The sequence below is a fragment of the Mastigoproctus giganteus genome, chromosome 4 (assembly GCF_048544385.1).
Source record: "Mastigoproctus giganteus isolate SK-2022 chromosome 4, ASM4854438v1, whole genome shotgun sequence".
In the NCBI taxonomy this organism is placed as follows: domain Eukaryota; kingdom Metazoa; phylum Arthropoda; class Arachnida; order Uropygi; family Thelyphonidae; genus Mastigoproctus; species Mastigoproctus giganteus.
This window is the reverse complement of record NC_143578.1, coordinates 238,442,465-238,457,492: the sequence shown is the minus strand read 5'-3', so window position 1 is coordinate 238,457,492 and position 15,028 is coordinate 238,442,465. Positions and strand designations below refer to the sequence as shown.

The window sequence follows — 15,028 nt, the reverse complement described above, 5'->3', positions numbered from 1 at the left end:
TTTTTAATTGCACTTTGAATAAATAACAAGCATCAAGTTTTGCAATTATCTCAGAAAGACTTTTTCACAAGACCTTCCTAGACACAATAAACTCGGTATTTGCTTATTGTTTAAATTTTAACATCATTTAAATGACTCACTCCAAAGAAGAACATGCTCAAACCTTTCTTAATCTCCATAAGCACACATACCCAAACTAATTGTACATGTGCAGAGATGAAAAGATCACATCCTTTGGCTGTTCTGATTCACAACATTTCAAGTCCACTACATGCAGATAGTCATCCCACAGTGTGTTCAAATCCATGCAGTATTACAAATAACAGCAAAAATATTTGATATTTGTAATCTTTTTTTTGGTAGTTGTTGGCGCATCGGCTTCTGTAGCCATAATGCACCTCCCAAGGTTTTTGCAGTACAGTACTTTGATCCAAGCCCGAGGCGGGATTCGAACCCGTGACCTTTGGGTTGCGAGGCAGGCACTTTACCCACCTGGATAGCCCGGTCGGCATATATATTTGTAATCACTGTAGCTATAAATTTCATTAACACTATGTGGCCATCATACATAGAAAATTTAAATAATTTCCTCCACTCTAAATTTAGTAGCTACAACAGCAGTAACACTACAAACTCCCCCCCACTTTGTGGGGGGGACAAATTTGTAGGTCCCATATTATTCACAGCCCATGCCAAATCACCCCTCCGATTCCCCTAACCCTTAAGGCACCCCTGCAGTAGCGAGCTTGGCAGTATAGTAATTTTGCCACTGGCTTATAACATTGTATAACAGTGTATTTCTATTTTTTTAAAAATTTTATAAAATTAATTTTTCTTTCATAGATGAAAAAAGCAATCCAGCGGTAAATGGAAGACATCTACTGTGAGTATATGCAAAATAAAATTACAATTCTTTTGAAGACAGTTGAAACTGAATGACAGCAAAAGAGATGCAGAATTCATCTGCAGGAGTTCCAGGTCCAAGAATGCAATGTTGTTTGTTTCTGTTCCAGTGCTGTGGTAATCTCCCGTGGATGAAGAAACATTACCAAGAAATATGCCATCTCTTGCTTCTTCTTAGCTAGTTTCAAAACTGCCAAATGGTGACTGTTTAGTAAGTATCTGTGATTATACCCAGAAATATGGCTCTGCTCTTTTTGAAGCATATTTCAGTGCCTTCATTCATTCAATCTTACAAACACATCGAAGTAGAATCAGTAAATTTTCCCTTTTATCGTGAAGGAAGAATTCTAATTAACAGAATATATACCAACAATTTTGCAGAAGAACTTTCATTGCAACAATATACAGATATTCAATAGCTGAACGAAAGAAGATATGCTGATCTGAGAAATCCAGAACATATTTCTTTTGTATATAAACAGTGACAGACTGCTTGTTTTAATGAAAAAAACAGTGTGTCGTGTGGTCTTTGTATTTTAGTGTGTACAGCGATTGGAGACAGAATATATTTGCATACATGTTAACTATAGTTAAAATACTTTCTGCCACCAATATAAATTGAATGATCAAGGCATCTCCTTCCAAAAGATAAAAGAAAAAAAAAAAAAAAAAAAAACATGATATGCAAGTGCCAGTAGAGAACAAAAGAAATGAGGCATATCAATCACAATTACGCACACCAAATACCATTCAAAAGCCATGCGGTTGTTTACCTCAATACCAACAATTATACCACCTATCCCATTATAAAATACAAATTCTCTGGATAATATGAGCAAGAAAATTTGTGTGGATTATCCTCATTGTTAATGGAGAAAGAATTTGAAACTGTAGAATAAAAAAAGGAAAGCCTCAAATATATTTATGAGAAATTTTTCTACTACCGATTTTCAAGTATTCTTTTTTGGTAAGAGGAGTGGTCAAAAATTCATATAATTCTTTCAAAATGTGAACAGCAAAGACAAAATGTTGTTAACGAACAGAAGCAGCAGTATAAAATTCAAGATATTGCCAGTTACCTGAAAATCTGAAATTTGAGTCATATTTAAACAACAGGAAGTGATATGTATATAGTGTGTTCGTAATCTGTACAATAAACAGGAATCATTCAGGAAAGGCTGAAGAAATTCTACATTCCAATGTATAAATAATAAAACATGGCAGGAGCAAAAACGTGAAAATATTACAATCACAAATTGCTGAATTTTCTTCACACAATGATCATTTCTTCCAGTGAGCAAGACGACAAAATACAGAATACCCAATGACTGTACAGTTTAAAAGCAGTGCCTTACAAAATGTTTTGTTTCCTTGTTAAACTACTTGTAGTTATAACATTTTTTCATGTTAATTGTTACAGAAAGCATTGGCGAATCTGGAATAAGTTCAGCTTTGTATCAAAAACACTTTTTACTCTATTTTCTGTTTATCAGACTTGGGAATATAAATATTTGACCCAGAAGGATCAAAGCTTCTGGTCAATGTAGGCAGTTGGGTTATGGAACACTTCTGAGGGAAAAATTATAAAAATAAAATAAAAAAATAATCTGGATGATTTATTTTATTAAAAATAATTGTTGTCTGAAATAAAAAAAAGATGTTTCCCATTTGTTCTTTTTGATTTTGACCATAAAACAACACCATAAATGTCTTTTTATAACCCACAAAAAGTACATTTATTAATCACTCACATATATATACACAGGGTGAGTCACGAAAAAGTAGCCCGCTGCTCCATGTTTGGAAGAACCAGCAGCCAATCAACATCTGACTAGCCACCTGCACAAAAAAATCTTCCCCTCAGATTAGTAGCATGCATCACTCCTCAAGATCAATCTAGTTGGAAGACAATGTTTTGCTGGATGTAATCCAGTGTGTGTGTGTGAATTTGCTTATTCAGTTCCAGAAAGCGTTGCAATTGTTGAGGTATATGTGTGTACGGGTTCATTTAAGGAAACAAGAAGAATGCTTGTGGAACAGTTCCCCACTGCCAGGATACCAGCAAAATGCTGTATACAGCAACTGATGAAGAAGTGGCACAAAACAGGAAGTGTCCTCGATGCAAAAAGGAACAGAGCACCATCTATTCTTATGCCAACTGCAGAGCACGATATTCGTGAGAGGATGATGATGTTGTTGTTGTTGCTTGGGTTTTATTGGCGCATTAGCGACTAAGGCTATAATGCGCCACGTGAGAGGATGAAATTAAGCCCCAGGAAGAGTACTCGAAAGTTAGCCCATCAAGTCAATGTAAGTTAGAGAATGCAGTACATGTAATGCCTAAATTTGAAGCCATTTCGTGTAACATGTGTATAAGAATTAAAAGAGACAGATAAGGTGAAACGTGTAAATTATTGCAGGTGGCTCCTCAACAGCGTTGTTGATGGAGTGCTCAATCCAACTCAATATTTTATATCAGATGAAGCCTTGTTTCATTTATCCAGACACATCAATTCTCAAAACACAAAGTACTGGTCAACTGAAAATCCACACCAACTCCAAGAAGAACCACTTCATGACAAAAAAATCAGAGTATGGTGTGCCATATCAGCACGGCAAATCATAGGGTCCATCTTCTTTGAGACAACTGTTAACACAGACGTATACCTTGCAATATTTGAAAGCTTTTACACACACAATTAACCCCTGAAGAGCAGGAGTGGTACACATTTCAACAGGATGGGGCCACTTGCCATATATCCTACAGAGCACTGGCCTGAATTCATGAAGCGTTTCCAGATGGAAGAACTGTCACAAAGATTTATGGCCCCCACGTTCCCCAGACCTGTCCATATGTGATTTTTACCTTTGGAGAAATTTTTACCTTAAGTTTATGAGATGAACCCGCACACTCTTCAGGAATTACAGGAGAACATTCATACTGCTATTGCGGGCATCGATGGTATACGGTGTTGCAGAGAGTTAAACATGCTGACACGGGCTCAGTACTGTCTTGCGGCCCAAGGAGGTTATTTCCAACATCTTCTTTAACGGAAGGTAATGTACTATACATTTACCCACTTGTGCATGCATCGCATTGTAGTTTCATTGACAGGGTTACTTTTCGTGACTCACCCTGTAGAATCAATTTTCTTTGGCATATCCATTTGCCAAAATCAACATATAAAAAGGTAACCTATTATTATGCACACCATAGTTCAGAATGGCCAGTGCAAAAGTTTAAGTGCTCTAGGCAAACCTCTGGTCTCCTTCCCTCTCACAATTAACCACACACCAATCACAAATATTACCAGACACAAAAAGATAAATCAAGAATAGGAAGTGTTTATATCAACATTTTTCTAACTTTTTTGGCCACAAAGCCTCTTTGCAAATCTAAATCTTCCATGGAACCCTATTAAAAATATAACTGCTAATCTATAGAACCCTTTTGCCAATCTGATTGTTCTTCTGCAAATATAATTTGCAGAAGAACAATCAGAGTTTATATTTGCAAAAAATACATTTTTTGCAAATATAAACTCTCTGTGGAAAATTTCAAATCTAAACATTCTGCAGAACATCTTTCCTAAATATAAATTTTCCATAGAATTCTTTTGCAAATCTAAATCTTCTACAGAATCTTAATATCTTTCAAAGCAATAATAATTAACAATAAATTAAAAACAGCAAATACATGTGTAGAAATTAAATTAAAAATCAACAACAAAAAAATTAATGGAACATTTGTCCTCTGAGATTCCTCTGCAGAAACTCATGGACTTTGTGGAAAGGATCCTAAAAAATATAAGTATTAATATTTGTATTCAAATATCAATATAACTCAAACCCTCATCCCACACTTTTTTTTATATGATCTGCCCCTCTGTTTTAAAACATGTTAACATAATAAAAATCATCTCTCTCTCTCACATTAAAAATTTCACAGAACTCCCAAAAATTATCTTGAAACCCAAGATAAAAACATATGGTTTATATTATTGACTTTTTAAAACATCTGTGACTGTTAATACTAAACAAAAACGAGGATAAATTTTTCTTCAGAATAAATTTTAATTACGTTGTAAAGTCCCCAATTTTAAAAAAAAATTAACACAGATAAAAGCTCTAATACTGAAAGAACTAGTGACAGAGACCACTGTTATATGCAAATATCATCAGATGACCACTGAGTTTTTGAGAGTGGAGAATATCACTGAACCGGTTGGCCATTTTTTTTTTTTGGAGCACTGACTCAAGTTGGTCATTTAATTTAATTGTGTATCATTGTGTATTCTAATTTGTACACTGTGCAAACAGTAAAACCTGGAATAATTCAATGGTTGGGCCCCAATTCCCTCTGTTGGAGCTCAGCTAACCACAGTTCTGAGTAAAATAGCATTTTCTCTATCCAACAGGATTCAAATCCAAAGCTCTCCGAAGAGCATCAGCGCATAATATTCACAAAAGGTAATGACCTGATGATATAACCCACTCCAGTCAAAATAAATCAGCAAAGGAAGTATAAATCTGAATTGTTCAATGTTGTGTGCAAAATGCATTCCTTGATAGATCGCATTCAAAGCATAAAACCCAGAAAAAGGAAATTATAGCTGTGAACAAAATATAAAGCAGAAGGCAATTTTTTTTTTTTTTTGTCCCAGACTAGAAGCAAGGTCATTAACACACACAGCTAAAAGTTTCTTCTTTTCCTGTAGGAATTTTAAAAAAATAGGGAATATTGCTTTCTTTTTAGTGAGTGGGAGGGAGAGAGCACCTGGATATACTCTGCCCTCCCCCCAACATTAATATCTGGACACCTGCACATTTACAACTTTTATTTACAAGAAAACTAATAACATATTACTGAAATCTTGAGCCATTATGACAGCCTCTAGTCTCCATGGTACACTCTCCAACAGTTTTTTTTTTTTTTTTTTTGTAAATGTCCTCATATTTTTCTCCATTCAGTTATTAAAGCAATGACCAGTTCAGCTCTGTTTTTTGGGCAACTTTCCTCACATGTACCCAATGTAATTCATCCCAGAGTCATCTCAACAGGACTGAGATCAGGGCTCTGGACTGATCTCAACCTGCGTTCTATAGATCTCTAGTTAACCTCAACCAGGTCAACATCAACCACATTCTGAGTGAATGATTCTTTGCAGGGCTCACCCATTACATTCTGTCAGCTTCAGCGGTTTTCAATTCACTTCATGATGGTTTCAGTACCAGTCCACTACATTTGCTGATCACATTGCTAATTGTCAACCTAGTGATCTTCAATGCCACTGAAGTATCATGTACAGACTGATTGCTTGGGTGATACTTTATTATAATTCCATTCTGAAAGTCTGTTAATTAACACTCTTGATTGTGGCATCCTACATTCACAATCATAATACTATCTCCTCAAAAGCATATTTATAGTTGTGTCTCACAAAACTACAAATATGATGCTTGGGTAGGATGTGGGGAGTCCAGATATTAATGGTAGGGTGGTGTACTTTCAAATCGTGGCTTGGATTTGAAAGGCACAGATTATTGCAATCTTGGCAGCTGCTGGTGAAGAATGTTACCAGCAGCTGCCAAGATTGCAATAATCTGTAATCAAGCTCAGCACTGATATTTTTAAAAATGGTATGGAAGAACCAAACTTTAAACATTAAATAATTATTTTATGTGAGTAATTTTAAAATTTTTTGAATCATCTTGGAAGACTATTCATTCAGGAATATCCAATTGTAAATGTCTTTTATGAGGACTGCTATCCAATTATTAAATAAATACCATAAGCAACGTAAACAACAAACTTTTATTTACAAAATAATGGATCAGGTCACACATTCTTTTCTAGCTGCCTGTTGGTGGCCATTTTTGTGCCTTAAGATTTCAGTTGAAGTAAGATAAAGTTCTTCTTGGCAGTCAGCACAGAAATATGCTCTCTTCAGTGGATTATCACACACTTCTTTTTCTTTATCAACAATGTCAGCTGTATCTAGACAAAAAAATTATTTAATAATATATAAAAATGCAAGTAAAAATGCAAGAAAAAGCACATAATATAAAGTAAAAATCTTTTCTGGCTAAAAAATGAATATTAAAAAAACATTTATAAAAGTACCCTATTATTAACACTCAAATTTTTATGAATCTACATACAGTGTATTTCAATTAAAAGGCATCAGAACATATCTTGCTTATTTTTATGCTTTGGCTATTTGCCAACTACCCTCTGTCATTATTTGGACTGAAATTTTTGAATTTGGTGTTTAAGTTAGACTGAATATTACTATTTCAATTTTTTGATTTCTAAATTAAAAGTTTGCCTAATTAACAGATTGTTTCTCATGAGAAAGTTGTTGCCCCATTTTTAGGTTAATCTAAAAAATGTTATTGCTGTACTTCTGAAATGAACATAAACCAACTTTATATGAAAGAAAAATAAAACCAACACAATGGCTGTATCTGATGTTCACTCTTCAGTGCATGCAGTTTCTCTTGTGCCTCTGACTTTTTTTTTCCTTCTTAAAATAAAATGATTTCTACTCTTTTCAAAGTTACACTGATGATGTTTTAAGACTAAGCTGAGAATGGGGAATAACTTTCCTGTTGCGAAAAAAAGCTGTTGATTGGACAAAATTTTAATTTAGAAATCTTAAAATCAAAATGGTAATACTCAGTCCAATTTTAACATCAAACTCAAAAATTTTAGCCCAACCTGACAAAAAAGGTCCAGATGGCAATTAGCTTAAAAGTAAGCAAAGAGGGTCTTTGTGCCATTTAATTGAAACATCCTGTATATGCAATAGACAACTTGAGAACAATATCAGCCTTAATAAAGCTAATATAATAAAGTAATATAATAAAATATATAATAAATTTAACCCTTTCCAGAGTACAAACATACATTTCTATTTGGCGTGTATGATGTGGGCTCCGGAAGTGTACATAAATTTATGCACAAAGTTGTTCCATATACAATTAGATAACATTCAAGTCTTCTCCTATGTGAAGCGTTACTTATTCGAGGTAGCGCAATATCGTGGCAACTTGTTGTGAAGGTATTCAAAATATGAGATATACTTAATGATGCCAATTTATAACTACTTAAGCAGTTGGCTATGTATAGAAATGATGCAATTGCACTAACCTGTACGCTAGATAACATCCATTATTAATATACTAGTTGCTTTGAAATCTTATGTACATTGCCATCTCTTATTTATGTTTCCTACTAAAGCTGTCATTTATTAAAGCTGTAGTACATACAGCTTTAATAAATGACAGCTGGAAAATAACTTAAAATCAAAGAAGGAAACACCTTCTTTGATTTTAAGTTATGTTGATATGTTGTCTGATTTGGATTTATAAAAAACTGAAATTCTCTAAAATTCAGATCTAGCAATTGATGAAAATGAATTAAATGATACATAAATAGATACATGGAGGATTTATTATTGCATTTAAAAAAAAACAGTAACCACAAGTTTTTTTTTAACAAATTTTTTTCCAATTTTTTTAAAATTTTTGATTTGATGTTTTTGGCAATAATTTCACTATAATGTTGGCCAATTTGGTTAAAACTGAAACAAATTAAATATTTAAAAGCATTTAGGAACAAAATTTTGATTTTTACTATTTTTTAAAAATTCACTCCACAGAATTGCAGAAACCTCATTATCATGAACACAGACATTCAGCAAACTCATTAACGGCAAGGTTAAAAAAAACACATTCAGGAAATAACAACCAATTACTTGGATAATTTATCTTATTAATGATAATAAATTACAAGTCAGCCAATGTTTTATCGCTACCCTAATCCATTCCTTGGCAATAAAATTCCACTGAAAAACTTTGTGATTTGATTTTTTTAATTTTGGTTGGTAGCATGTATTGTTAGATAAGTTAAAAATAAAAAAAAATCATAGGAATTAGTTAATGTAAATAATCTGACCTTTTTCAAATTGTAATCACTAGCTTATAACTATCTTCCTAAGTTTATCAACACAGCAAGAAATATAACTACAAGTAAAGTGGATTCTACTATAAATGCACAGGCTAAATTTTTTAACAAAAATTCTTTTCTGTTATTTTTCTGTTATTCTATACTTATACTTTATGAATATTTTGAGTTTGTTGTTTGTTATTTGGTTTTTAGGAGCATTAGCAACTAAGGCCATATTGCTCCGGGGATATGCGGTGGTCATTCCCTGACCTTTCTGCATCCTCCGTATTTGGTGGTGACGGGCTCGAACCCCGGTTTAATCAAGAAGCGTGTGTTACACACTGCTGCTCCTTCCCACCTGGCTACGGAGGCGCCGATATTTTGAGTGAGCAAGCAACAAGAATTCAGCACTTTTAAGTGTGATTATTTCACAAATCCCATGTGTGTGTGTGTGCACATGCACACACACACAGGAAAATACATAATGTACTACAGCAGGTGTTTTTTAAGTATTACTATGATCATATATTGCTACTAACCTGGTTGCGAACAACACTTTTCTTGATGCCTGATCTGATCCAAAACAGTAGCAACCATTTCTTTGTTGCAATTAGGACACTGCCAATGTTTCTGTATGTATTGTAAATGACTCTGGTCTGCATCCAGGATACTGTAGGAATAAAAAAAATACATATTAATTATTGATAATATATATTTATGATATGTTTACCAACAATGTTTCAATATTTAACGTTCTTACAACCTAAACTTTCCAAAGTTTTTTTTTATGCTGACACACTATGAACATGTCAAAAATAATTTGACGCCCACCTAGAATTCTGTAATAATTTGACCCCCAAACACCATTCTTTCCTTATTATTTTTGATAGTAAATGCAATGGTAGTAATCTCCTTGGCTTCAAACCAAAAACATATAGAAAACAGAGAGATGTGTGGAAGCACAAGCTAAAAACAGATGTAAAACATCTGAAATTGCCTACATCCGTTATTAGCTTCCAAAGAGAAATAACATATCCTGAACCAAAATGTACTATTTAATAACTGCATTTTAATCTATTAGTTACATCAATATACTGTATGCAATGAAAGGAAATCAGAGTGAAAAGAAAAATCATATGCCAAAATTTGGCAACACCCACTGGGGCACAACAAAGGCATTTTGGGGTGTCACAAAACATGCCCACAATTATTTTTATAGTATAAAAAAAGTAAAATATTCACTATAGGTAGTACGCAGTAAGAGCAAAGTTTTAAAACACTCTTTTGAAACTTTTTGTTGCATTTTTAGAATGTTGCATTTTTAGAATTTAAATGCCATTCATTTAAATTAATTTCTTCCACTGTCCTTTGCTATGTTAGCATTTTTGCAACCTGCACTTTTACCCAAATTTACACAGGAGGGTGCCTAGTTTATATAATTTAATCCAGGTTAGATAAAATAACTTTTGCTAAATTTATTCTGCTATACAATTTTCCAAACTACCATGAAAATGCGCTGAAAGATACAGACAGACAGACAGACAGACAGACAGACAGACAGACAGACAGACAGTAAACCTATGCATAATCTCTCTTATCAAAGTAATGCACAACCTTCATTAATATTGCAAAATTCTCTTGACTAAAAAGATTAGGCTTACAACTTTTTTTATGAAACTGTAGTTTAATTTTCAAGTTTTTAACTTGAAAATAAGGTATTTAACTTTATTCACCTATGAATAAAGTGCATTAACTATTTAAAAATTTCAATATTTTAAATGTCTTTTAAAAATTCGAAATTTTAGTATCTTTCCATTAACATTTCTAGTTGCGTTCACAGCATTTATTTTCACTAGAGTAGGAGAGCCATAAAAAATAAAATCCAACACTAGTCTCATATTTGGTCTCAATTTTTTAGTGGTACAACCAAGCATGTTGCATTTTTAGAATTGTTTGCATAATGCATGTTTATATCACTATGACTTATCAATAGTTATTACCAAATCAGCAACTGTAGTAAACTTCCAAGCAAGGAAGTGTGCCAAGAAAAAACAAATATCTAATATAGTGATATCCACTTAGCATTACATTTTAAAAAACGAAAGGATGTGCCACTTACAATTAAAAACAAACTCATTTTTTTAAAACCACTGATAAATTTGGTGTAATTGATCAGAGGTTGCCACAGACATTCTCTCAGATATGCCAAACAAGCTGTACTTGCTACCTGGGAGTCTAAAATGCTGATGGAACTGATATTCGGGTGACATTCAAGTCAAGTGGACCTAATTTTGGCAAAGTCCGGACAGTCTGTGACAGCCAAATCAATTTCATCTGCTTGCACCTTCACGATGGTGGGACTGTTAGTAATGCTGGGTATAACCTCGATGCACAAGTACATGGTGGGTGACCACCCAGGTGTGAACCAATGTAAGCAGGGGAGGTGTGGCACCCACACCACATGGAGGAATGCTGCCCCTCTATGTTACCAGGCAGTACTAGGTGGTAGATGACTCTCATCAACCGGTGCAATACCACCACTTTGCTTATTCGAGGCCTGAAGTGGTGAAACCCATGTTTAGTCTCTAAAGCTAAGTTCCGGTCAACCCTTGCCCATCTCTTCCATCATGCAGTATGATTGATGACTTTTGAGATTATGATGAACATCGTGGCAGATCCAACATTCCTTACATTTCGAGAGTACAGCTCTAAAATGGTGTTCGCAGGCTGGCTGCTAGTTAGTACACCATACCGAACCTATTGGTAACACTCTAGGAGGCTTCCGTATCAGCTAGTGTATAATCTTGCTACCTCTACTCTGCCAGATAGTGACTGGAGGGAATCTGAGTAGTGTGTATGTTGGGGGGGGGCATTGTCGAGGCCATGTTATGCCAAGGATCTTAGTATATTCTTACCATGTGTAAGCCATATCCAAAAATTTCATTACTTCATACAGCATGTCCCACCCACTTCTTCTTAACATTGAATACACCATGAATTGTCAAACTAATAGAGCAAACTTATCTGTGAAAAGATCTAAACCTCCCAAGCACTTCCTAATTCATTTCACAAATATACGTGGTACTCAATTCAAATCTCAGATGCCCAAATTATTTGCTGTATGATTCCTTTCGCCTCAAAGGTGCATATGTCTGTTCTGATATTCCCTGGTAGAGACTTGGCAATTTGGAATCTCCTCTCTTTGATCTTCTCTGGCTTAAAATCTCTCTACCTCACTGTGTCAAATTCATGTATTGTCTCTACTGTTCTCCCAACTCCACTAATCACTTGGAGCTCTTTGACTTCCTCTCTTTGCAACTTGACTTTCTCCAGTCCAACTTTCCTAACAATAAGGTAATTTTCCTTGTTGATTTTAATGTTCACAATTCCCGCTGGCTTCCGTTTTCTAGTCACACCGACCCATCTGGTCGAGATGCTGAGGCTTTTGCAATTACTAATGACCTAGCACAGATTGTTCATGTACCTACAAGAATACCGGACAATCCTAATCATACAGTCAGCACGTTTGATTTTTTTCACACAAACAACCCTTCTAAGCACACAGTCGAAGTGATAGGTCCTTTAGGCACTTCAGATCACAACTTGGTGATTGTCTTTTCTCCAATGGAGCCTTTATCTCATGGCTATTCCCAACCACCTGTTGTTTGGCATTACAAGAATGCAAAATGGGATGACCTGCGAGATTTCTTTTCTTCTTTTCCTTGGTTGGATTACTGTTTCAAAACTTCAGATGTCAATGTTTGCTCAGATCGTGTCAGTGAAATTATTCTTGCAGGAATGGAATCCTTTATCCCACACTCCACTTTAAAATCTCGTCCTTTATCTAAACCTTGGTTTTCCAATAAATGTGCTAAGGCTGTTCAAGAGAAGAATGTTGCATATCGTAATAGGCTTGTTTCTAATTCTTCAGTTTCATTTTCTGCCTAGACCAAAGTTCGCAATAACTGTAAAGCAGTTATTAAACAGTCCAATCTAGAGTTTGAACAGGCTAAGAGTAGAACACTTGCTTCTTGCCCTAATGGTAGCCGGACATTCTGGTCTCTTGCCAAAGCTATTGACCGCAACTTTTGCCCATTTCTACTCCCACTTCTGTCGAAACCAGTTGATTCTGTTGTCACTTCAGCCAAGGATAAAGCTGACCTGCTAGCATCCCATTTTTCTTCCAGCTCATGTATTAATAATCTTGGTAAAACATCTCCCACCATTCCCAACATGCTCCATTCAATGCCTCCTGTGGTCTTCCGTCAAAAGGATTTTGAAGAATCTTGATGCTAAGAAAGTTCCAGTCCCAATGGTATTTCTCCACTTGTTCTCAAAACCTGAACTTACTCCTGTTCTATGTCGCCTTTTTTCATTTTCTTATTCCAAAGGTGTTTTTCCTTCTTGGAAATTTGCTCATATCCAGCCAGTTCCCAAAAAGTGTGACAAATCCCTCCCATCCAATTATCGTCCCATTCCAATTACTTCTACTCTTTCTAAAGTAATGGAGAAATCAATTAACTGCCAACTCTTAAACTACCTAGAAACCTTCCGTCTGATCAACGATCGTCAGTATGGATTCCGTCAGTGTTGATCCACTGGTGATATTCTGGCTTATGTTACCCATTTATGGACTAATTCAATGAAAAGGTTCGGTGAAACACAAGCAGTTGCCCTTGACATCTCAAAGGCTTTCGATCATGTCTGGCATAAAGGTCTTCTAAACAAGCTTCCATCTTATGGTTTTCCAACTGTTTTTTGTAATTGGTTATCCAGTTTTCTCTCTGATCGCTCACCAAGGGTGATGGTAGATGGCTCTCTGTCTTCTAACTTCTCCACTAATGCCAGTGTCCCCCCAAGGTTCAGTTCTTTCCCCCACTCTTTTCCTTTTGTATATTAATGACCTTCTTCCATTGACTGGAAATCCTATCCATAGTTTTGCCGATGATAGCACATTGCATTCCATTTTCCTTTTTGAGAAACCTTGCCCTGCTCAATCAGCTTAAACTTCTCGAAAATCTGCTACCAATTCCTTAAATGCCGATTTTCAGGTAATTCTCCAGTGGGGCAAAGACAACTTAGTTGATTTCAACCCCTCTAAAACTCAGTCTTCTCTTATATCTCGCAAAAAGGATTCTTCTGCTCCTATGCTTATATTTGGTGACACTGATTTCTAGGCAAAATGATATATCTCTTTTGGGGATTACCCTGACTTCTAATCTCTCTTGGCACAAGCACATTACAAATATTGCTTCCTCTGCATCTAAAAAACTTGGTTTTCTCTTTTGCTCTCGGCGTTACTTTTCTTCCAAACAGCTGCTCACTCTGTATAAATTGAAAATCCGCCCTACCATGGAATATTTTTCCCACATCTGGGGAGGTGACCCCCCCCAAAACCTCTCTCAGGCTTCTTGATTCCATTCAGAAGAGGGCAGTTAGGTTAATTAATGATTCATCTCTCACAGAGTCTCTGCACTCGCTGTCTCATAGACATACTGTTTCTGCTGCATTCCTCTTCTACAGATACTTCCATGGGCACTGTTCTTCTGAATTGGCTTCCATAATTGCTGTTCTCTCTTTCAAAACGGTCTGAACACGTGCCGTTACCAGCCAACATCTATTTACTGTCCGACTTTTCATCTTCCTCGTTTATTCACTCAACTGCCGTTTTCTGGAACAACCTTCCTTCATACATATTTGCTGAAAATTACAGTCTACAGAAGTTCAAGTCCAATGTCAACATATATCTTCTTTCATCTTCTCAACCTCCAACTCAAGCATGGTACAAAGTACTATAGGTTCCAATACCTCTCGTGTTTGGGGTTTGCATAAAAAAAAAAAAAAAAAAAGAGCAAAATTTCATCCAAAATGTTATTCTATTAGAAGGTGGTGGATAAAACAGTATCATATATAAAATTGTGTCGACTTAGAGTGTGCAGTAAGAAACATAGGACAAGCTTATATATATGTTTATATAATCTTGCTTGTATCAAAATCCATTACGTTGATAAAATAAAGAATAGCATTGATTTTAAACTGCTTCTTCACTTTACTCTAGAGTAACTGAATGGCCATGCCAGGACACTTTTGCATAATTATTATTATTTGTTTCCAATAGAGTTAAATGAGCAGTCATGATCCTACTGTGTTGTGACTGCCTGTTTAACTGAATTG

At 35.2% G+C, this 15,028-nt stretch overlaps 2 protein-coding genes across 2 annotated transcripts in view; one reads left to right on the top strand and one right to left on the bottom strand.

The window, feature by feature from the left end:
* The window catches only part of LOC150087528 (A disintegrin and metalloproteinase with thrombospondin motifs like), a 69,133-nt gene extending 66,624 nt beyond the window's left edge, over positions 1 to 2,509 (top strand). The window contains exon 15 of the mRNA XM_090371233.1: positions 844 to 2,509. Within this exon, the coding sequence (XP_090227359.1) occupies positions 844 to 887 (44 nt within the window). The 3' untranslated portion in view covers positions 888 to 2,509. The remainder of the gene's footprint in view (positions 1 to 843) is intronic.
* Positions 2,510 to 6,704: 4,195 nt separating this feature from the next.
* Positions 6,705 to 15,028, bottom strand: part of LOC150087527 (putative ATP-dependent RNA helicase DHX34) — a 57,856-nt gene continuing 49,532 nt past the window's right edge. Inside the window, exons 17-18 of the mRNA XM_090371248.1 lie at positions 9,394 to 9,524; positions 6,705 to 6,901 (exon numbers count right to left, since the gene is read on the bottom strand). Coding sequence (XP_090227374.1) covers positions 6,738 to 6,901; positions 9,394 to 9,524 — 295 coding nt within the window. The 3' untranslated portion in view covers positions 6,705 to 6,737. The remainder of the gene's footprint in view (positions 6,902 to 9,393; positions 9,525 to 15,028) is intronic.